The sequence below is a fragment of the Budorcas taxicolor genome, chromosome 24, assembly GCF_023091745.1.
Source record: "Budorcas taxicolor isolate Tak-1 chromosome 24, Takin1.1, whole genome shotgun sequence".
Classification (NCBI taxonomy): domain Eukaryota; kingdom Metazoa; phylum Chordata; class Mammalia; order Artiodactyla; family Bovidae; genus Budorcas; species Budorcas taxicolor.
This window is the reverse complement of record NC_068933.1, coordinates 26113834-26138183: the sequence shown is the minus strand read 5'-3', so window position 1 is coordinate 26138183 and position 24350 is coordinate 26113834. Positions and strand designations below refer to the sequence as shown.

General features: G+C 40.9%; 1 protein-coding gene across 1 annotated transcript in view; it reads left to right on the top strand.

The window, feature by feature from the left end:
* GSR (glutathione-disulfide reductase) overlaps positions 1–12076 on the top strand; it is a 43199-nt gene extending 31123 nt beyond the window's left edge. Inside the window, exons 8-13 of the mRNA XM_052661402.1 lie at positions 657–743; positions 2597–2755; positions 5429–5540; positions 7602–7733; positions 8527–8660; positions 11149–12076. Coding sequence (XP_052517362.1) covers positions 657–743; positions 2597–2755; positions 5429–5540; positions 7602–7733; positions 8527–8660; positions 11149–11298 — 774 coding nt within the window. The 3' untranslated portion in view covers positions 11299–12076. The remainder of the gene's footprint in view (positions 1–656; positions 744–2596; positions 2756–5428; positions 5541–7601; positions 7734–8526; positions 8661–11148) is intronic.
* The last annotated feature ends 12274 nt before the right edge of the window (positions 12077–24350 follow it).

Below are 24350 nucleotides of genomic sequence, written 5' to 3'. Positions count from 1 at the left end.
CACCATTGATTCAGTTCTATATACATATATATATTCTTCAAATTTTCTTCCCTTATAGGTTATTACATGATATTGTGTGTGGTTCCCTGTGTTATACAGTAGGTCTTTATGGGTAATCTGTTTTGCATAAACTAGTGTGCATATGTTAATCCCAGCCTCCTAATTTATCCCTCCCCGACTCCCAGAGTCTCAGTTTTGCAAGGGGGAAGATTCTGGCTGCACAACAATGCGAATATACATAACACCATCAAACTGTGTCCCTAGAAATGGTGAGATGGGTAAATTTAACGTTATGTGTTTTTCACCACTGGGGCTTCCCTGGTGGTCCAGTGGCTGAGACTATGGGCTCCTGGTGTGGGGGGCCCGGGTTCAGTCCCTGGTCAGGGAGCTGGATCCCACATGCTGCAGCTCAGTTCACGTGGCACAACGAAAGATGCAGAAGAGCCAAATAAATACTTAAGAAGAATGTGTATGTAAAACTGACTCACTCTACCGTACACCTTAGTTTTTAAAATGGTTAAAAAAAACTCATAGTGTGGCCATGAATGAAGAAGAAAGGGGGACTGATGGTGAAATTTCCTCCCAGGTTTGTAGCATGTCTTTAATCAGGTTTTATTCTTTCCTGCCACCCATCCCTCGGCTGCCTCTGTATACAGGTGCTTAGAACTTTTGATTCAATAATCAGTTCCAACTGTACCGAAGAGCTGGAGAACGCTGGCATTGAGGTGCTGAAGTACTCCCAGGTACGACCAAGCCCTGGGCGAGCTTACCACCCTTGGTCGTCCATCTGTCCTGTGCCCCACTAGTTCTATCAACACAAATTACATGTACCCCAGTTGGTTTATTCCTTTCTAGAGTACTTCCAAGTCTTTTCTTTATCCTAAGAAGCTGTATTTCACATTGATGTTTTAATGAAGTCTAAGGTATAAAAGATTAGGAATCTGGTAGTTGAATTTAGTTTAGTTGGAACTAAAACTATAATTTTTGTGCTCCAACTCCTCCTCATCAGGGAGTCCTCATCTCCCTGATGGTCCAGTGGCTAAGACTGCACTCCCAGCAGAGAGGGCCTGGGTTTGATCCCTGGTCAGGGAGCTCAGTCCCACATGCCACAATAAAGATCAAAGATCCTGCCTGCAGAAGTAAGACCCAGAATAGCTAGATAAATATGTGATAGATAAAATAATAAATGTTTTTAAAAAATCACAGTCCTCATTGAACATCCTTATTTTTCAGGTTTATACTTTTTTCAGGAAATATTATTATGGAATCTCTTTTGAAAGCATTTCATTGAGTTTTGTAGATGAAAACAATGACAAAGTGACTATATATATATATATATATATATATGTATATATATATTTTTTAATTCTCAGGGAATCACCTACTTGTTAGATTTTTTTCCATGAGTATGAGCCTTGTAAAAATGATTTCCCCCTCAAAACCTTTGTCCTTTCAGCATAGGCCATATCATAAGTAAAATAATAAATGTGAAGTTGCTTTGTAAATGCTGAAGTCTAGACTGGTGGTGAAAGTCAACATCAGAATCCCCTTGGGACTCTCACTGAACTTTGTGTGTCCTTTACCCTCCTGACCTAATCTTACCCTCCTCCCTGATCCTAAGAGTGTCCTGGGAGCAGCAAGTATTGTGCAGTTCAGTTCAGTTGCTCAGTCGTGTCCGACTCTTTGTGACCCCATGAATTGCAGCATGCCAGGCCTCCCTTTCCATCACCATCTCCCTGAGTTCACTCAAACTCACGTCCATCAAGTTGGTGTTGCCATCCAGCCATCTCATCCTCCGTTGTCCCCTTCTCCCGCCCCCAATCCCTCCCAGCATGTGCAGTTTAGAAAATTCTTAATGAAGCTGCTACAGCCCATCTCCTCCCCCAACTCCAGTTGCAAATCACTGTGCTTAGATTTGTGATTTAAAATTTTACTGCATCTTTGAAGTACACTTTAAAATACTTTGTTTTTAGGCTGAAGTGTTAGGGTCTTGGCATGAGTTGACATTTCTGGCCACTGGCTGTCTGATTTGGGGTCACCGAGGCTACTGTCTTGGCTCCAGAGAGTTCTAGTGTGGGTGGCCTTTGGGCAGAAGTAAATTTATCAGCATGTAGGACTCATGATTGGAGAAGGAAATGGCAACCCACTCCAGTGTTCTTGCCTGGAGAATCCCGGGGACGGCAGAGCCTAGTGGGCTGCCGTCTGTGGGGTCGCACAGAGTCGGACACGACTGAAGCGACTTAGCAGCAGCAGCAGCAGGACTCATATGTGGGCTTTCCGAGTGACTCAGTGGTAAAGAGTCTGCCTGCCATGCAGAAGATGAGGGTTCAATTCCTGGGTCGGGAAGATCCTCTAGAGAAGGAAATGGCAACCCACTCCAGTATTCTTGCCTGGAAAATGCCACAGACAGGAGCCTGGCAAGCTACAGTCCATGGGGTCTCAAAGAGTCGGACGTGACTGAGCGCACACACTGAATCCTGAATCATTTGGAGGATTCAGTGGAGAGTTTTTAAATGTTAAGAATTCTAGTTTCCTGTTTATTTGCTTTCCTTCTCATTCCCCACACCCCCAGTTAATAACTTGTATTTGCCAATAGGTCAGGGAAGTTAAAAAAACGTCTTCAGGCCTGGAACTCCGCATGGTTACTTCGATTCCTGGTAGGGAACCCACCTTCACCACTATTGCAGATGTTGACTGCCTGCTCTGGGCCATTGGGCGGGACCCAAACTCCTGGGGCCTGAATTTAAACAAACTGGTAAGTTGACCTAGTCTGCCTATGATATTCTTCCCCTCACCCCAATTTTGTTTAAAAATGGTTGATACATATTACTGTGTAAGTTTAGAGAATACAGCATGATGGTTTGATTTATGTATATTGTGAAATGATTACCACAGAAGGGTCAGCTGACATCCATCTTCTCATACAGGTACAATAAAAAGAAAGTAGGAAAGAAAAAGGGAAAAATTTTTCTCTGTATGTTGAGAACTCAGGATTTACATACACTCTTCACAGCAGTGTTGTCCATAGTCATCTTGTGACTATAGACATTGCATCCCTAATACTTACTTATGTTGTAACCGGAAGTTTGTTTTTGACCACCCTCCTTGCCTAAAACATTCTTCAATCAGTTGTAGTCCTGTGGTTTCCCCTGATCCAGTCCCAGACCCCCCAAAACTTGAGTGGGTTCTGTTCGATTCTTTTCATTTGTCTAATTTGTCATCAAATCCTATTGCTTCTGCCTTTGAAAGTTTTTTAAAAGTTTTTTTTCTTTTTTTCCATTTCTGGTGCCCTCACTCTAGATCAGGTGGTTGTCTTGCTATTTCCTGACTAGCCTCATTACAGATTTCCTTCGTACTCTGATACCTGTCTCCTTAAAGCCCGGTAATTATTCCTTACGCTCTGCAGCTCTTACCGTGATGGATGGGTGTGTGACTTGTCCGGGACATTGTGGCACCGGACACAATGAAGCTGACCTACCAGTGCCATCTTTCTTACTTGTCCTTTAAAATTTAAAAGGACAGTCTGGTTCAGTAGCCTGGGGCGTGGGTCCCAGTGTTTGACCCAATTTTGAACCTTATACCAGTTTCATGGCCTTAGGCAAGTCACCTAGCTACTCTTCTAAGTTTCAACTGTTTCATGGAACTATGGAAATAAAAATAGTACTTGTCACATTGGGTTAGACAGAAAGTAAATGAGAAAGTGCATGCAAAGTAGCTTGCCTAGATGCTGGCTTATAGTATGAACTCAGCAAACGTTAACCAACTGCTGCTGATGGTGAGGATAATGATAATTGTTCTGATATGCTATATTCTTCTACTAGTAATAGTAGAATATTTTATATATTTGGTGAAGGTTTATATGGGGTGGCAAAAAAGTCAGACACGACTGAGTGACTTTTCACTGTATATTTGATGGAGCCTCTTGAGTAGTGTGTGACAGTTTGGTTTATATTCTAATATTAGTATCTGTTTTAAGTTCCATCCCTTTTTCATTTCACTAAAAGGCATTTTTCATAATTAAAAAGAATAAAATATCCAGGGATATGTTTTTAATCTTGATTTTAGGGACTTGATTTTAATCTTATTATTCAGTGAAAGTAAAATTAGTAATCTATTTTTATATTAATGAAGCTATTCATCCAGCTTTTCACCTTTTGAGAGATGTTGTACCATTGTATAGACCTAAGCATTGCTAGTCCAGTTTTCAACTATAGTTGCTGAATTTTTAAAAAATGAGGCAAAAATTTTCCCTCAGTTCAGTGTTGATATATTTTCAGACTGCAAATTGAATGATTACTCTACACAAGTCTTGGCAACATGGTACTAGCCTACTTTAATCTTTTAAAAAAATGTATTGGCATAGAGTTGATTTACAATTTTTATTAGTTTCTGCTGTACAACAAAGTGAATCAGTTTTACATATACATATATCCACTCTTTATTTTAGATTCTTTTCTTATATAGCTCATTACAGTGTATTGAGAAGAGTTCACTGTGCTATACTAGCCTACTTTATTCTTGCCAACAACTGTTTTAGGGGTAAGGGTGAGGAGCCCAGGGGCAGAGATAAGAAAGTGTCCACCAGGCTTGTAATCTCTGCACGGAACAGAGATGTCTGTATTATTTACCTCTGTATCCACAGTGACTACATTAATGCCTCATTTAGAAGTGCAAGTATTTGTCGATAAATGGGAGGTCTCATAACTATCAGTAGTAAGTGACAGAGCTGGGACTTGAACCCAGATCTCCATGCTCCAAAGGCTGTACTTTTCACCACTACACTACCTTCTCCCTATGCCTGCTGCCTCTCTACTTCTCATTTGGGTGTATATACACCTGGGATCTGCAAAACCGCAAGATAAACATCATACATCTTTTTGGAGCAAAAATTCAACTCAACGTATGGGCAGAAAAAGTTGGTCAAAGGCAACATTGATATGTTTCAGAGTAGAATACAAATTTTGCTTGGGTTTTTAAAGATAAAACTGTAAACTTCAACGAAATCTGCTTTTGATGACTGCTTCAGGCTATGCCCGTCTGAAGTATGAGTTAGCATGCTTCAGGAGCAGTGCTTCCAAGGGAGAAATGGAAAATCACTGTCTTAGATGGACTCCACAGGGATGCCAGTTTCCATGTCTGACAGCTGAGTGATTCCTTCTAAGGCTTGTCTGGCCCACTGAATTGTACAATGCAAAGTCAAATCCTGTTAAAACTCCTCAAAATTGGATACAATATTTACCTTTTAAGTCCAACAAAAGACACCAAACTTGTCAACTTGCAAGGATGTTTTTCATCCTGTGGTTGAGTCTTGTGGCTTCTTAGAGATTCAGGCTGAAGACGTGCCTGAAGTGAGGCGGATCCAAAGATGTGAGTTGCTGGGTTTTGTAGATGGGCCAAATACTTACCTGATGTCCCTTTACAATTTTAGGGGATTCAAACTGATGACAAAGGTCACATCATAGTAGATGAATTCCAGAATACTAACGTAAAAGGTGTCTATGCAGTTGGGGATGTGTGTGGAAAAGCTCTTCTTACTCCAGGTAATGTTTCTTCTTTTGGGGGGATAAGGGAGGCTCTGTGTGTTATATAAATAAACTGTTGAGCTTTCTACAGTCAAATCAGCTCAAGCAAAGTTAAAAAGATGAGTGTCTTTATGATAAAAATGTTTTGAAATGGGTGTTGGTTGGGTACCTGACATTTTCTGAATAATTTCCATTTTTACTTGGAGAATGCTTTTAGTAGTATTCAATTTTCTTTAAAAGATTTTTAAAATGCTTAATGAAGATTGAAACTTTTGTACAGATAATACAGTCACCCTCTGAACAGTGCTAGAAATTAGAATCCAAGTTGTATTCATGACCGTGGAAGGAAGTAGCTTTGGGAACTAGTGATTTAGAGTGGCTTTCTTATATTTTTATAAGAAAATATATATTTTAATCTTATATATTTCTTACATACTATTTAGTCTTTTAAAAAATTTTTATTGGGGTGTAATTGATTTACAATTTTGTGTTTCAGGTGTACAGCAAAGTGAATCAGTTATACATATATACATTCTTTTTCAGATTCTTTTTCCATATAGGTCATTACAGAGGACTGACAACAGTTCCCTGTGCTTTACAGTAGTAGTTCTTACTCAGTTCAGTTCAGTTGCTCAGTCGTGTCCGACTCTTTGTGACCCCACGAACTGCAGCACGCCAGGCTTCCCTGTCCATCACCAACTCCTGGAGCTTGCTCAAACTCATGTTCATCAAGTTGATGATGCCATCTAACCATCTCATCCTCTGTCGTCCCCTTCTCTGCCTTCTGTTTTATATATAGTGGCGTGTATATATTAATCCCAATCTCCCAATGTCCTGCCCTATTTAGTCTTGATAAAACTAAGATTGATCGCCATCCCCTGAATCCCATGCCTCCGCCTAGTGCTGAGTTAACTGATGTTGTTTCAGGCTCTCTACCCACTTCTGTTGGCAGCATCCCTCCATCAGCTTCATTCTGTCCCCTCTGGGGCCTCACTGGCCTTTCCATAATTGCCCAGTTCTTACTCACAATGGAAACTTCCTTGGTCACACACCCAAAGCCTTTCACCTCCTTTAGGAAGCGCTCTCAACCAAAGCAAAACAAGCAAAGTTTCAAAGACTTCATAACATAATTGAACAGCCAAAAGTTTTGTCGAAGTGGAGAAAATTTCTTCGATATCCTACTGATGCCTTACTTTGGAAAAAAAACTTCTTGTCAATTTGAAGTCAATAAAATTAAAAACCAGTGCTTATGTTGAACTCAGGCATTTGTTCTAAAAGACTGTTAGGAATAAAAACAGGCTAAGGAAGGTAAACTGTTTAAAAAATTAATAAATAAAAATAATTTTTAAAAGAAACTTAAAATATTCCTGTGAAGTAGCTGATTTTAAAGTAGAACTGAAGATGCTTGAAATAGATGCTTGAGATAGTTTGCTCTGTAAATATTGTATCAAAAAGCTAATATCCTCATTAAGAGGTAGTTGCCACTGGAAAAGAATAGATCCATGCATATGTATGGCTCAATCCCTTTGCTGTCCACCTGAAACTTATCACAACATTGTTAACCAGCTATCATGTGTGCTTAGTTGCCCAGTTGTGTCTGACTCTTTACAACCCCGGCCGGAATCCTGTCCATGGAATTCTCCAGGCAAGAATATTGAAGGCATTCCCTTCTCCAGGGGATCTTTCCAACCCAGGGATCGAACTCAGGTCCCCTGCATTGCAGGTGGATTCTTTACCATCTGAGCCACCAGGGAAGCCCTTAAGAAGCTCTATTCCAATGTGAAATAAAAAGTATAATTAAAAAAATAGGTAACTGCCAGATGTTTGCGCACTTGCAAATGTGTCTCTTGGATGTGGGGGGATCGTAATGGAATGTGTAGAATTCGTATAAGCAAATTGTTTTGGATTGTTAACTAAGGCATCGATAGGTCTTTATTATATCGAAATGGATATTGTAATGAGCATTGATGAAAAACTTAAAACGTGTGTTAAGCCAGATGAATAAATGATTAGTAGAACAATTCTGCTTTGTTAAAATGAACAATAAGCTAGACACTGATTTTTTAAATATCTTTGTAGTTGCGATTGCTGCTGGCCGAAAACTTGCCCATAGACTTTTTGAGTGCAAAGAAGATTCCAAATTAGACTATGACAACATCCCCACAGTGGTCTTCAGCCACCCCCCTATTGGGACAGTGGGACTCACAGAAGGTAGGTGGTTAAAAACGAAGGTCATTTATTGGTTTCTTCCCCTCCTCTGCTAACTTTAGCTAGGTGTCTATCAGCTGACTAAATCTATCTCAGCCCCCCAAATTATAATTCTTTTTATTGGGGTGACTAAACGGTTCATTTGAGGTTTTCCATAAGATGTTACAGAAGCACCTTTTGCACCAGCTTCTTATCATGTCTCCAGTTTCTTCCCCAACTGTTACTACTTTGAAAGTGTGATTCCTTTTCCCCACTCCCATTTTATCTGTCTGACTTTTTAAAGCTTTTTAGTTTGAACTAATTTCAAATTTAGAGTTGCAGAAAGACCAGAGGACTCCTGTCTGCCGATCACATTTTTGCTTTATCGTTTTCTCGCCATTTGCATACATGTACTTCAGTACCTAAGAACAAGGCCATTGCCTTACAGAAGCAGTTTCAAATGGGAATATTTAAATACATGCAATATTATCTAAACTTTAAACCTTATTCAAATTTTGCCAATTACCTCAGATAATTTTACATTTAACATTTTCCCCCATGTCTTAGATTTATTCTAGGATAATACAGTATATTTAGTTTTGATACCTCTTTAGTCTCCTTGAGTCAGGAGACAGAATTCCTTAGCTTGTCTTTTTCATGATACTGACATTTCTGTTGTAGAGTGTCCTTCCTTGTCATTTCAATTAATTTTCCTTCATGACTTGATTCAGGTTATGTATTTCTGGCCATCTCTCTGATTGCTCAGTGGAATTGTTTCAGTTTCTGATAGGTGCTTTCCCCACCCCCTGCCTTACAGATGAAGCCATTTATAAATATGGAAAAGAAAATGTGAAGACTTATTCTACCACCTTTACCCCAATGTATCATGCAGTTACCAAAAGGAAAACAAAATGTGTGATGAAAATGGTTTGTGCCAACAAAGAGGAAAAGGTATGGGCCAAGTCCAGTAAGCTGAAGAGTGTCTTCAAGATTGGCAGGGGTGGAGGTGTTTTCATGAGGTGGGAAGGGAAGAGACCTAGTAAAGCTTTTTCTGGTTCAGCCAGCACAGTCGCTCTTTTATCTGTCTCTCTATATTGGAGTTATTCATAATATTTCACATAGAAAGAAGGTTCCACTGCACTGAAAATGTAAGGTGGAGAGGAATTCCCTAACAGTCCAATAGTTAGGACTTGGTGCTTTCACTGTTGGAGCCTGCAGTCAGTCCCCGGTTGCAGAACTAAGATCCCACAAGCGACATGGTTTGGCCCCAAGAAAGAAAAGCATAAGGGGAAAAGGATGTCATTGACCAATAGGCCAGAACAGATAGGCAACTCAGAAATATTGGTAAGTGTAAGAATTTAATGTAAGAAGTTTAGATTTAACATAACCAGTGAGAAAGAAGTTTATTTAGTAAAATGTTCTGAGATAATCAATTATCTTTTGTGATTTGACATTTTGAGGAACTGCCAAACTATTTTCCAAAGTGACTGCACCATTTTACATTCCCTTTAGCAATATATGAGGGTTGCGGGTCCTCTTCACCTTCACCAACACTTGTTACTGTGTTTTTTTTTTAATTGTAGCCATCCAAAGGGATGTGAAGTGGTATTTCATTGTGATTTTGGTTTGAAGTTGAACAGTTTCCTTTTTTTTTTAATAATTTAAAAAATGGGTTTTGTTTTGATATTAGGTCAGCTTATTGGACTTTTCTATAAATGGAATTAAATATTCAGGTGGAACTTAGCAGTATGCCTTGGGAACATGGCTCTGTGAGAAATGATACTTGACGGTTCAGATGTAGTTTCCAACTTTTCTTGTTAAAGAGGACACTAATCTGAATCAGTGGGCCTTACACTAACAGCCGTGAGACAGGCCCTGGCTTATAAAAAAATCCGTGTCACTGAAAGTTAACAGACGCAGAGAATCAGTATGAAGAGAAGTAAGTAGTTTGGCAGCAAGATAAAAGTTACCATCTCTTGCCCTGAATGTTCTCAGTAGCCTGAGATGTCCAGTTACTGAAACAGTGAGGTCGTTACTTACCTCTTCATATCCATGGACTTCCCTGGTAGCTCAGAGGTTAAAGCGTCTGCCTCCAATGCGGGAGACCTGGGTTCGATCCCTGGGTCGGGAAGATCCTCTGGAGAAGGAAATGGCAACCCACTCCAGTATTCTTGCCTGGAGAATCCCCTGGACGGAGGAGCCTGGTAGGCTACAGTCCACGGGGTCGCAAAGAGTCGGACACGACTGAGCGACTTCACCTTCACCTTCATATCCATTATTTCTTTATACTGTTTATCACTCATTCATTTGGTAAACATTACCTGACAGTCAACTAAAGGCTAAGAACTGGGATATGAACAGAAATAGCATAAGACTAATGCCATCACAAGAAGCTGTTTATGACTCAGTTTAGATCACGGTATCTAAAAATTTAGCCATGTTGAATATATGCAGTGTATGATTTCGGATTTCTTTGTCTTATATTGAGATATACTTTTTTTCAACTGTTAAAAAAAAAAATATATATATATATAACAAAATTTGCACCTTAATCATCTTTAAGCGTACTGTTCAGTTATATTAAGTATATTCCTGATTTGTTTTGAAGCGCAATATTTTTGTGGTGAAACTTTATATTCTTTAACTTTGTCTTTCAGCAGACTACGTACCCTAAAAATATTTGCTGGAGATGAACAGTAACTAGTTTTTAAATATATTTAGAAACCTCATTGGAAAGTGTGATTTGAAACAAATGCCTCTCGATGGTCATCTGTGCAGTCAGCCAGCACGTGTGGGTTGAGTGCCTCAAAGAGCTATCTCTGTGCTAGGCCAGATGGATAGAGTGGAAGGCAAAAGTGGACAGGGTCCCCTCCATCTAGAGATTAATGTCTGCTGGGAAAGGCAGACTGTGATTGTCCATTCCCCAACTAATACAACTTTGCAGTTGTGACAGAACCATGATGGAGTAATACTGGGACTGAGTGCTCACGTGATGGATGGTTTAACTTGGTCGGAAAGGCAGGTGTAGCCATCTGAAGAATGAAGGGACTTTAACACTTGAGAGGGGAGGAAAGAGTGTCCAGAACAGAGGGAACAGCCTGTGTTCCATCAGGAGAGAGTGTGGTGAATCCTCAGGCTGGGAGGAAAGCTGGTGAGGCTGGAAAGCGGAGAGCCTTTGGCAGAGCTGAGTGAGGTGGGCTGTGGAGGGATTTGGGGCAGAATTATGCAGGGCTATATAGGCTGTTTTATGCTATATCAGGATTAGAGATGTAAGTTTTTTAGAGGTTTTTAAATACCAGGTATCTCTCATGACTAATAAAAAAATCACTAGTGTACAAATGTGTGTGTGCCTGTGTGCACATGCCTAGAAGGAGATTTATCACAAGGAATTGGCTAATGCAACTGTGGAGGCAAAAATTTTTTTTCTTTTCTTTTGCAGGTGGTTGGAATTCATATGCAGGGAATTGGATGTGATGAAATGCTGCAGGGCTTTGCAGTTGCAGTAAAAATGGGAGCAACAAAATCTGACTTTGACAACACGGTTGCTATTCATCCTACCTCTTCAGAAGAACTGGTCACACTTCGTTGAGAACCCAGAGACTTGTATGGCTGGCAGCTGGACCAGTAGACCTTCAGGAAGGAACCAAATCATCACGTTTACTTACTGTTGCCACTTTACGTATTTCTTTATCGTAATCAGAATCTTCCAAGTGTGGAAATTTTCAGTCAGCTTAATTCTGTAATCAGAAATTTGTTTTGTTATTCAGGATTGATTTTTCACTTGGTCACATCTCTCAGTAATTACTATTTGTTTTATTAGTAGCTCTGGGCTGGCTGGTTTTTGTGTTGTCTTAGCCTCATCCCAAGTATAAAACTATATGAAGTACAGTTAAACGAATGTACCTGAATGAATATAGCTTGCTAATTTTTATAGAGAGGATGACAGCTGCTCTTCACATTTAAAGAATGCAAGTACAGGGTCATTTTGTTTTTTATGAAGCCAGTACTGTGCTCTGCATGTTGCAAAGCTGTTTCAAGGATGTGAGTTTTCTTTAAAAACATATAACTTAAGAGGCATACCTCCTGTATTTTATTCTTTCTTTTGTTCTAAGTGATTTAAAACGATTCCTGTTAACTTTTAAGAGATGAAGTTTATCAAATTTGGGAAAGATTTGAGGAGGCTGGTTGTGTGAGGGATATTTGAGAAGTGACTCTGGCTTTCAGAAGGAGAGGGACTCAAATACTTCAAAAGGCCTTTCCTCTGCTAAGAGCTCATAGTTCAGTGAATGGTTGCAATTTTTATATGTGTTCTTGTCATTTTATTTTTTTGAAAACTATTTCCAAAAATCTGAAAATAAAATCGCAGTCTTTCCTTCTTATAAAATTTGTTATGAGTTAATGGGTGACAGTTGATTTTCTAAGAATATTTCAGATTGAAGGGTCAGATGGCCAAAGTGAGCTATGTTAAGTAGGCTTAAGACCTTATGGGAGAGAAAAGAGATTTTGCTTTTGTAAGACCAGAGGCATAATAGAAACATTTAGTGAATATAATGGTTGAGAAATCATAAGTTTTCAGCATTTTATTTCCATTAGCCTTTACCAGCTAGGTTAGGTAAGCTGGTTACATTTTCCCCTGGCTTTCAGTAGTGACTTAGTGCTACTGACTTCTGTCATTACGCTTTTACTGAATGTCTTTCTGGTTAGCCATGGCCAGGTTGCCGCTGCACTGACGGTTAAGTAGGTCCAGTTTCAACAAAAGAAAACTGTCACTAGTAACCAGGTTATATATCTGTCATGTCGAGAAAACAGGGTCTGAAAACCTGGACGTGAACTGACATAATCACTGCCTTTTCTCCTCTACCAGCCAAAAGGTCGTGGCCTGCAGTCCTGGGCTCTGCTGACCTAGTGGGCTTCCTTCTATCTCAGGAGCCCTCCACACTGCCTTTTTTCTGGTTCCAGAGTAAATCAACCTGGAAATAACCTTTTCCAAATGTTAGTCTTCTTTCTCATTAATCCTCAGCTCAGTCCAGCCTGCAAGCTGATCACCCAAGTTGCTACTGAAGGCTCAGATACATGAGGCAACGCGGTGTAGGTGCTCAGTAGGAAGGAAAGCTCGTAGTACTTGGTTTCTTCAAGTAACCATACAATCTAGCATAAGAGAAAGAATTCTACACAAATAACTGGGATTCAAAGCAGCATGTTAAGCATAGAGTGACCATATAATTTATTGACTAGAATGGGACACTTTGGGGAGTGGGAGGGGCACTCTTAATTGGGACAGTAGACACAAATTTGTACTCTTGTGGGAAAAAGGGACAGTGCCATCCTAGTGAGGCTTTGGAGCAGTGGAAGGATACAAGTTCAGAGGAAGCAGAAACTACCAGTTTTCTGGGAAAACTAAGAAGGAAAGAGGTATGCAGGATTTGGAATTGGGGATTGTGGAGGAGGTCAGAGGATGTGGGAGGTTCAGTGGGGCAGAGATGGCCATGTATACATGGGGGATGGTAAAGTTCAACTTGACTGGAGCTGAAGAGTATGTGTTAGCTGAATGTTCTTTCCCACTTGTTAAACCTGATGATCTGGTAATATATTGATATATAACGAACTGCTTGAAAATGGGCTTAACCTAGCAATCATTTTATTATACTTCACAATTTTGCGGGTCAAGAATTGGAGCAGGAAGGAGCTTGCAAGGATGACTCTTCTGTTAATGTTGATAAAAATCAACTGGTGGTGTTCATATGGCAGATGGGCTGGCATAGTGAGTCTAAAACAATCGTCCGTGTGTCAGACACTTGGACAGGGATGACTAAAAGACTGGGTTTAGCCGGGGCTGTCAACCAAACTGCCCACGTGTGACTTCTCTAGCATGGCCGTCTCCGAGTTGATAGACTTAGATGGAAGCTCAAGGCTCCCAGACGTTGTTTCAGGATCCCCAGACAGGCACTGCAAGCCCTATGACCTAACCTTGGAAGTTCTAGAATGTCACTAATACTATGTGTTATCAGTTAAGCAAGTCACAGAGGATTTAAGAGGGAGTGAATTGGACTTCAACTGTCATTGGGAAGAGGGGTAAATTTGTGGCCATCTGTAATCAGACACTAATGGCAATCTACTCATTTTACAATGCTTGACTAACACCACCTTTGTGAAGACTTTTCTTTCGCAGTCTTATGCGTATGTATTCCCATAATTCCTTGTCACATTAGGCAGTCTGCACTATGTGTTCACCTCGTATATGTCACTTTCTACTTGGTGTCGATCATTTTCTGTATTCTCTATTTCAGTTTTGTAATATTCCTGGTATATTATACAGCAAATTTGGCTGCACAAGGACAAAGGTATGTGATTGTGTGATTTCTGAGACTAAGATCTATATTTAAAAAGAGCCCTGTAACCCTAACCATAACGTTTTAATCCTTAACTTTTTTTGTGAAAAGTAGGTATGCAGGATTTTCAGGCCTTCAAACTTTTCATGAATTTTTGCGTGAATCTGACCTCCAGGGAAACAGGTAGATACAGAAAATGATTTCCATTGTGCTCTACTCTGAGAAATACTCTTTTTTTGCCATTACCATTGATACAGTAATTTAGCATGTTGACTCATCAATAAAGATCAAAGTCAACATTTTAAAGGTAAGAATGATTGTATACAGTCATTTCTAGGTTTTAAACAGTGTACTTTAAGTGCTATTTAATGTCTTAGGAGAAGTTTCAAAACATGCTAGGTGGTAGGTAGCACTGGTGTTAAATCTAGATTTTACATACAGTTTTTATGCAAACAATTCCCCTTAAGCTGTATAACCAAACATTTGTCCATTTTGCATGTTCAACCTCTAAACTCCATATATTTGAGGAATCCGAACCTTACAGACCTTGGAGACGAAGCCCAACTCCCCACACAGAACCTAGAAATGCTGGATGCAAGGCTTCCCAGTCTCCCTTGCAGCTAAGGAGGAGGCACGTGACAGACTTGGCCAATCAGACTCACCCATTCCTGACCATTCACGAAATCAGTGATGCAAAGGAACGGGGATAGGAGGCTCCATCCTAGTGGTAGGTGATAGTAGTCCTGGCAGTAAAATCAAGGGGCAGCCTGGCTGCAGCCCCAGTGCCTGTCTTGTTGGTTTCTAGCTATCGTGATTAGAGCACCATGACGCTAATGCTGACCTCGCGGGCCCATTTCAGAGTCATGGTTTTGGCCACTGTGACTCTGGCTGCCTAACTTCTGAATATGGGTCACCAGTCCTCCCAAGATTCTGTGAGCTACCCTACATAGGATACCATTCCTTTTGCTTAAATTAGTCCATGGTTGTCTGAAAGTTACACTGACCCTGTCTTATTTTCCTAAAACCATCTTGAATTTCAAGAGAGCTTGTCTATCTAGGTGCACTTGCTGCACTGCCATTAAATATTTTTCCACGTCCTTTGCTCCTTTCAAAGTCAGGGAGCACACCCTACACATTTTTGTGCTGTGTGTTCCTCTTGTTCACTGCAGCGTCCAGTACTGTTGAGTGACTGGGAGCAGTGGAAGATGACAGTAGAAAATTAGGTTGTGCTGTGCAAAGAGAACCTTGATAAATGGATGAGAAGATGAGTAAAAAGGAATCATTGAAGATCGTCAAAGGAGGAAATGTCACCAAAGTGGGGGTTAGAAGATGAAGGTGGAAATAGCAAAAAAGTAGAGAGTAGGATGGAGATCAGCAATGAGGCCGATACTGTCTTTGTGTGAGTCCATAAAGGGCCCAGACTAGGGTGGTGGCAGTGGGAGTGGAAAGGAACACACGCAAGAAAAATTGTATTAAGATGAACCTGCAGAATTTGTGAGCTGATTGAATTTAGGGCCTAAGGGGAAGGGAGGACTCAAAACTAGGCCTGACATTTCCAGCAGGAGGGACTGGGAGAAGGATGATACCATTCATAGAAAGACCATTAATAAAATACCAAGAACAGGCAGAGGAACTGGTTGACAGGGAGCAGATGCTCCAAGATTTGGGCATGTTGAGTTTGTGGTCCCAGTAGGGTCGTGAAGATAAGCTGGAGTTTAGAAGAAAAGTCAGGACTTGGGAGAGATTTGTGAATTACACACCTGGAGATCATAGTTAAAGCCACAAGTCTATCCATGACCCTTAGGGAGTGTGAAGAGAGACGAGGCCAGAGCATCAATAATGCCCACATTTAAAGGATGGATAAAGGGCTAAACTCTTGGAGGAAAAAGACAGGCTAGGAATAAGGTCATGGGGAAGGTGCTCGAGGAAGAGGGAGACGAGTCTTAGGCCACTGAACCTGAAGGCAGAGGAACGTTCACGGGAGTGTCGGTTCTTCAGCCAAGGAGCATCGCATCTTTGAACAAGTTTTGCATGCGTGCTAAATTGCTTCAGTTGTGTTCTACTCTGCGACACCATGGACTGTAGCCCGCCAGGCTCCTCTGTCCATAGGATTTTCCAGGCAAGAATACTGGAGTGGGCTGCCATTCCTCCTTCAGGGGATCTTCCTGACCCAGGGATTGAACCCAGGTCTCCTGCGTGGCAGGTAGATTTTTTACTGTCTGAGCCACCAGGAAAACCCCATGCTTGAGAGGGGGGAGGAATAAATACTAGAGTGAATAAGACATGCAAATCAAAAACCACAGTGAGATAGCACCTCTCACCTGTCAGAATAGGTATTGTCAAAAAGAACACAAATAACATGCTGATGAAGATGTGCAGAAAAGGGAATCCTATTATACTCTTGATGGGAATGTAAATTGGTGCAGCTAATATGGAAATAAATATATGGAGGCTTCTATAAAAACTGAAAATAGAACTACCATATCATCTAGCAATTCCACTCCTGGATGTATATCTGAAAAGAACAAAAACACGAACTCACACATACATGCACCCCAGTGTTCACAGCACTTGGAAATTATTTACAGTTTCCAACACATATGGAAGCAAGTGTGCATCAAGGGATGAATAAAGAAGATTTGGTGTATATATATGTGTATATATACATGTGCTATGCTGTGCTTAGTCGCTCTGTTGTGTCTGACTGTGTGCAACCCCATGGACTGTAACCCACCAGGCTCCTCTGGCCATGGGATTCTCCAGGCAAGAATACTGGAGTGGGGTGCCATGCCCTCGTATTTTACATACATACAGTGAAATACTACCCATCCGTAAAGAAGAGTGAAATAGCAACAACATGGATGGACTTGGAGGTTATTATGCTAAGTAAGATAATTCAGAGAAAGATAAATACTGTGTGATATCATTTGTATGTGGAATCTAAAAAATTAAGCGAACTAGTGCATATAACAAAAAAGAAACAGACTCACAAATGAGAGAACAAACTAGCGGTTACAAATGAGAGGAAAGGGGAAGGGGCAATATAGGAGTAGGGAATTAAGACATACACTCAGTTATGTGGAAAATAAGCTATGATGATATACTGTACAACCCAGGGAATATACCAGCATTTCAGAATAAGTATAAATGGAGTCTGAGGTCGGGGCGGCCGGGAGAAGACACCCTGCATCCAAGGTCAGGGGCAGCCGGGAGAAGCCACCTCTCACCCGAGGCCAGGGGCAGTGACCCTGAGGAGCCACCCCGAGCCCAAGGCCAGGGGCAGCAGCTGGGAGGAGCCACCCACACCCAAGGCCAGGGCCAGTGGCCGGGAGGAGCAACCCAGGAGCAGTGGCTGCACAAGCACAGGAAGGCCTAGAGGAGCTAGCCCACGTTGAAGGTCAGGAATGGCCACGGTAAGGAGATACCCCTCGTCCAAAGTAAGGAGGAGCGGCTGTGCTTTGCTGGAGCAGCCGTGAAGAGATACCCCACGCCCAAGGTAAGAGAAACCCAAGTAAGATGGTAGGTGTTGTAAGAGGGCATCAGAGGGCAGACACACTGAAATCATACTCACAGAAAACGAGTCAATCTAATCACACTAGGACCATAGCCTTGTCTAACTCAATGAAACCAAGCCATGCCAGCGGGGCAATCCGAGTTGGGCGGGTCATGGTGGAGAGGTCTGACAGAACGTGGTCCACTGGAGAAGGGATTGGCAAGCCACTACAGTATTCTTGCCTTGAGAACCCCATGAACAGTATGAAAAGGCAAAATAGTAAGATACCAAGAGAGGAACTCCCCAGGTCATTAGGTGCCCAATATGCTACTGGAGATCAGTGGAGAAGTAACTCCAGAAAGAATGAAGGGATGGAGCCAAAACAAAAACAATACCCAGTTGTGCATGTGACTGGTGATAGAAGCAAGATGCAATGCTGTAAAGAGCAATATTGCATAGGAACCTGGAATGTCCGGTCCATGAATCAAGGCAAATTGGAAGTGGTCAAACGAGATGGCAAGGGTGAACATCGACATTCTAGGAATCAGCGAACTAAAATGGACTGGAATGGGTGAATTTAACCCAGATGACCATTATATCTACTACTGCGGGCAGGAATCCCTCAGAAGAAATGGATTGGCCATCATGGTCAACAAAAGAGTCCAAAATGCAGTACTTGGATGCAATCTCCAAAATGACAGAATGATCTCTGTTCGTCTCCAAGGCAAACCATTCAATATCACAGTTATCCAAGTCTATACCTCAACCAGTAATGCTGAAGAAGCTGAAGTTGAACGGTTTTATGAAGACCTACAAGACCTTTTAGAACTAACACCCAAAAAAGATGTCCTTTTCATTATAGGGGACTGGAATGCAAAAGTAGGAAGTCAAGAAACACGTGGAGTAACAGGCAAATTTGACCTTGGAATGCAGAATGAAGCAGGGCAAAGACTAATAGAGTTTTGCCAGAAAATGCACTGGTCATGGCAAACACCCTCTTCCAACAACACAAGAGAAGACTCTACACATGGACATCACCAGACGGTCAACACCGAAATCCGATTGATTATGTTCTCTGCAGCCAAAGATGGAGAAGCTGTATACAGTCAACAAAAACAAGACCGGGAGCTGACTGTGGCTCATATCATGAACTCTTTATTACCAAATTCAGACTCAAATTGAAGAAAGTAGGGAAAACCGCTAGACCATTCAGGTATGACCTAAATCAAATCCCTTATGATTATACAGTGGAAGTGAGAAATAGATTTAAGGGCCTAGATCTGATAGATAGAGTGCCTGATGAACTATGGAATGAGGTTCGTGACATTGTACAGGAGACAGGGATCAAGAGCATCCCCATGGAAAAGAAATGCAAAAAAGCAAAATGGCTGTCTGGGGAGGCCTTACAGATAGCTGTGAAAAGGAGAGGCAAAAAGCAAAGGAGAAAAGGAAAGATATAAGCATCTGAATGCAGAGTTCCAAACAATAGCAAGAAGAGATAAGAAAGCCTTCTTCAGTGATCAATGCAAAGAAATGGAGGAAAAGAACAGAATGGGAAAGACTAGAGATCTCTTCAAGAAAATTAGAGATACCAAGGGAACATTTCATGCAAAGATGGGCTCGATAAAGGACAGAAATGGTATGGGCCTAACAGAAGCAGAAGATATTAAGAAGAGGTGGCAAGAATACACGAAAGAACTGTACAAAAAAGATCTTTACGACCCAGACAATCATGATGATGTGATCGCTAATCTAGAGACAGACATCCTGTAATGTGAAGTTAAGTGGGCCTTAGAAAGCATCACTACAAACAAAGCTAGTGGAGGTGATGGAATTCCAGCTGAGCTATTTCAAATCCTGAAAGATGATTCTGTGAAAGTGCTGCACTCAATATGCCAGCAAATTTGGAAAACTCAGCAGTGGCCACAGGACTGGAAGAGGTCAGTTTTCATTCCAATCCCAAAGAAAGGCAATGCCAAAGAATGCTCAAACTACCGCACAATTGCACTCATCTCACATGCTAGTAAAGTAATGCTCAAAATTCTCCAAGCCAGGTTTCAACAGTACGTGAACCATGAACTTCCTGATGTTCAAGCTGGTTTTAGAAAAGGCAGAGGAACCAGAGATTAAATTGCCAACATCCGCTGGAAAAAGCAAGAGAGTTCCAGAAAAAACATCTATTTCTGCTTTATTGACTATGCCAAAGAATTTGACTGGATCACAAGAAACTGGAAAATTCTGAAAGAGATGGGAATATCAGACCACCTAACCTGCCTCTTGAGAAATCTGTATGCAGGTCAGGAAGCAACAGTTAGAACTGGACATGGAACAACAGACTGGTTCCAAATAGGAAAAGCAGTACGTCAAGGCTGTATATTGTCACCTGCTTATTTAACTTATATGCAGAGTACATCATGAGAAACGCTGGAGTGGAAGAAACACAAGCTGGAATCGAGATTTCCGGGAGAAATATCAATAACCTCAGATATGCAGATGACACCATCCTTATGGCAGAAAGTGAAGAGGAGCTAAAAAGCCTCTTGATGAAAGTGAAAGAGGAAAGTGAAAAAGTTGGCTTGAAGCTCAACATTCAGAAAACGAAGATCATGGCATCCGGTCCCATCACTTCATGGGAAATAGATGGGGAAACAGTGGAAACAGTGTCAGACTTTATTTTTTTGGGCTCCAAAATCACTGCAGATGGTGACTGCAGCCATGAAATTAAAAGACGCTTACTCCTTGGAAGAAAAGTTATGACTAACCTAGATAGCATATTCAAAAGCAGAGACATTACTTTGCCGACTAAGGTCCGTCTAGTCAAGGCTATGGTTTTTCCAGTAGTCATGTATGGATGTGAGAGTTGGACTGTGAAGAAGGCTGAGCGTCGAAAAATTGATGTGTTTGAACTGTGGTGTTGCAGACTCTTGAGGGTCCCTTGGACTGCAAGGATATCCAACCAGTGCATTCTGAAGGAGATCAACCCTGGTTATTCATTGGAAGGAATGATGCTAAAGCTGAAACTCCAGTACTTTGGCCACCTCATGCGAAGAGTTGACTCATTGGAAAAGACTCTGATGCTGGGAGAGATTGGGGGCAGGAGAAGAAGGGGACGACCGAAGATGAGATGGCTGGCTGGCATCACTGACTCGATGGACGTGAGTCTGAGTGAACTCCGGGAGTTGGTGATGGACAGGGAAGCCTGGCGTGCTGTGATTCATGGGGTCGCAAAGGGTCGGACACGACTCAGCGACTGAACTGAACTTATAAATTTAGTATAGCCTTTAGGATTGTGTATCACTATACTGTACACCTCTAACATGTAATTTTGTACATCAACTATCCTTGAATTACAAAAACAAGAATGAAGTTCTGACATACTCTGTGATGTAGATGAGCCTTTAACACGTTATTCTGAGTGAAATAAGCCAGACAAAGAAGGACAGGTATTGTATGTGTCTACTTATACAAGGTGCCCAGAACAGGCAAATTCACAGAGACAGAAAGTAGGATAAAAATTGCCAGACTGTGGGGAGGAAGGTGTGGAGAGTTCACATTTAACAGGTGCTGCTTGGGATGATGAGAAAAAGTTCTGATAATAGGGAGTGGTGGTGGCTTCATAACATAGTGAATGTACTTAATCCCACTGAATTATGGACCTAAAATGTGTTAAAATGGTAGATTTACTTCATATTTTACCTCATTAAATTTTTTTTTTTAATTATGAGGGAAGAAAATAATATCTGGAACTGCTACAGCCACCTTGTGGCCATGAGGGCAAAATTTTGCCACAGTTAGAGGATGTGAAGATGGTTCCTAATTACGCTGTGGTGTTGTTGAATTAATGAGACCCCGAAATATCTGTCTCTGCATTTGTTATGTGAGATTAGAAATTACATATTATTTCAGCTATATTTAGATAGATCTTTTGTTACTTACAGTCAAAATATTCTAAACCATAGAATACATTTCCATAGTTCTGAGTTTGCTTATATTATAAGCAAAAAATAAACTTTTTCTTGTAAAAATTTAATTTATAAAACTGCATTTACAAAATTGTAGGAAATACCTTTAACATTAAAGAAACTAAATAGCAGGATTGTTTTCTATAGCAAGTTTCATATGTGATAGCATATGCAAAGTATTAGCAGTTATCAGACATTTAGGTAATACTCAGTAAAAGTTAGTTCCTTTTTCCTTAGTGTTTTAAAAATATATTTAAGTCTCAAAATTCTACTTATATAAAACCTCTGGAGTATATTGTACCACTACTGAATAAAGTAACCTATATTGTATATAAAACATCTGTAAAATACATAAAATATTTCATAAAGACTTTCTGTTGAAATTTTTATTCAGATGAACCCAATATCAATACCCCAGGGTTTTAATAATTTGAAAAAATGGAATATTTGGTTATAGAATTTGTAATAGTTAATAAATACTTTGAAAGCTCAGTCTGCTTTAAAGATTATTGGTATGCCTAGATATCTCTTTAATTGTAGCCTGCTTTATTTGTTTTTGCCCAACTTAAAAATTTCCTCCTTCTTTCCCTCCTGTTTGAGTTGTCTCTTTACTCATTGTCTTCATGGAAGTAAATGTCAGGGCAGAGAACAGAAAGATTTCTGAAAATCAAAATTTTTTATTTTCAGAAGCTTAACTCTCTAGAAATTTAAGGATACCCTTTATCCCCTTTCTTAGCATACTTTTTTTTCCCCCCCTGAATAATATCTTCTTCCTTTCCTTTGAAAACTCAGATACAAACTCATCAGCATAGATGTTGGTTTTTGTTTCCAATTTGACTAACAAAAATGACATCTCATTGTGGTTATGCTTTGCATTACTGGGACTCTATGAGAGTAGATCTATTTTCACATCTTTGCTATGATGGGTTCCTGGTCTTCAAATGTTAAATAGGATCAGAATGGAAAGTAAGAACGAGGTGAATATAGAAACAAGAAATTTGCTAGGCCAACACTACAGTAGACAGGGAACTTTCAGAAAATTATACTTAGCATGGAGGTGGAGGGTAGACCGACTCCTCCAAGGCAAACACTTGCAGTGAAATAAAGCCGCAAAGCCTGATGAGCAGAATGGAATCTGAGTGTCTAGAGCAACTTTGTGGCATATGCTGGAGGCTCAATTACTGACTGGGAAAGGGAGAGAAGGCTGAGGTTGGGCCGCCATGAGGTGGTATTGTGGGTGGTTTATAGGGTCTGGAGCCAGGGTGCCTGGCTCTGAGCCTATGGAATACTGTTTATCTGCTGGGTGACCTTAGATAAGTTACTTAATATATTGCTGCCTTCCTTTTTTCATATGTAAAATAGGGATAGTTAAAGTATTTACTTCACTGGGTTCTTGTGAGGATTAAATGAGTTAATGCAGGTAAAGAAGTTAGCGTATTAACTAGTGCATAATAAACTGGATTGCCCGTGACTATTCTTTGCTTTTAAATTTGATTAATTTATTTCCCCATGGGCTGTAGCCCGCCAGGCTCCTTTGTCCATGGGATTTCCCAGGCAAGAATACTGAAGCGGGTTGCCATTTCCTTCTCTGGGGGGGCACTTAAGTTATACCCAATCTTTAAAGTATTGCTGATTTGTTTTAAAATTTAATTAATTTATTTGAGCATGCTGCACGGCTTGTTGGATCTTAGTTCCCTGATCTGGGGTTGAACCTGCACCCTCATCAGTGAAAGCTGAGTCCTAACCGCTGGACCGCCAGGAAATTCTCTAAAGGGTTGTTCTTAAAATGTTCATCCTCTTTGTTGTCCTCCAGCAAACCTGGGTTTTTTCTCCTAAGAGTAGCTTTATCCATTCCCCAGATTGTTAGCTATCAGGAGGGAAAGCTCATGAATGCACAAGTGTGGTGAGAGCTGTGATAGGAAAGCTCAGGAGCTGTGGAGCAAACCATGGACAGGCACGACCCGGAGCCAGGGTCCAAGGAGGCGTCCGGATAGAGAGAATTGAGGACTTTGCTCCCTTCTCTCTCTGCATCATGAATTTCTCTTTCCTCATTGGATGAGAACCATCAACATACACAGTTCTGTAATCAGCTCCCATTGATTCCAAATCCTTTCTTAACCTTATATTCCTCTCTTGCTGCTGCTTCATCACTTGAATCTATTTCTAGCAAAACCCTTAAAAGAGTTGTCTGGATGTTCAATACTCAGGCATTCATCCTCACCACAGTAAGATAACTACCCTTGTGAAGGTCACTGATGGCCACGTGGTCAACCTTTTCTTCTTGAAACATTCCTTCACTTAGCTTCTGGGATCTTCCTTGGTTCTCTTTCTGCTTCATTAGTCCCTTCTCAGCATCCTTTCTGGTCTTTCTTCGAGGGACTTTGAACTCACTTCTTGTCTTTCTTTTCTATTTTCATTTACTCCCCAGATGAACTGAGCCAGTTTCATGGCTTTAAATCTTTTTTTGGCCATGGCACATAATTTGCCGGATCGTAATTCCCTGCCATGGATTGAACCCATGGCCCATGCCCCCTGCAATGGAAATGCAGGGTCCTAACCACTGAACCGTCAGGGAAGTCCTCAGTTCTGTGGCCTTGAATGCCATCTCTAAGCTGACTCCTGGGGCCAACTGCCTACCCAGCAGCTCCACCTAGGGACCTAACAGGCACTGTCAGCTTCATGTGGTCGAACGAACTCATTTCCTGCTCCAGAATCGCTCCTTTCCCATCTCAGTACATGGGTCACCACTCACTCAGTTATGCAAAATAAAGATTTGTAGTCATCCTTGACTTCACTCTTTGAGTGAAAGGTTTTCTGTTTTATTCATCTTTTGGATGTGCCCTGTGGGATCTTAGTT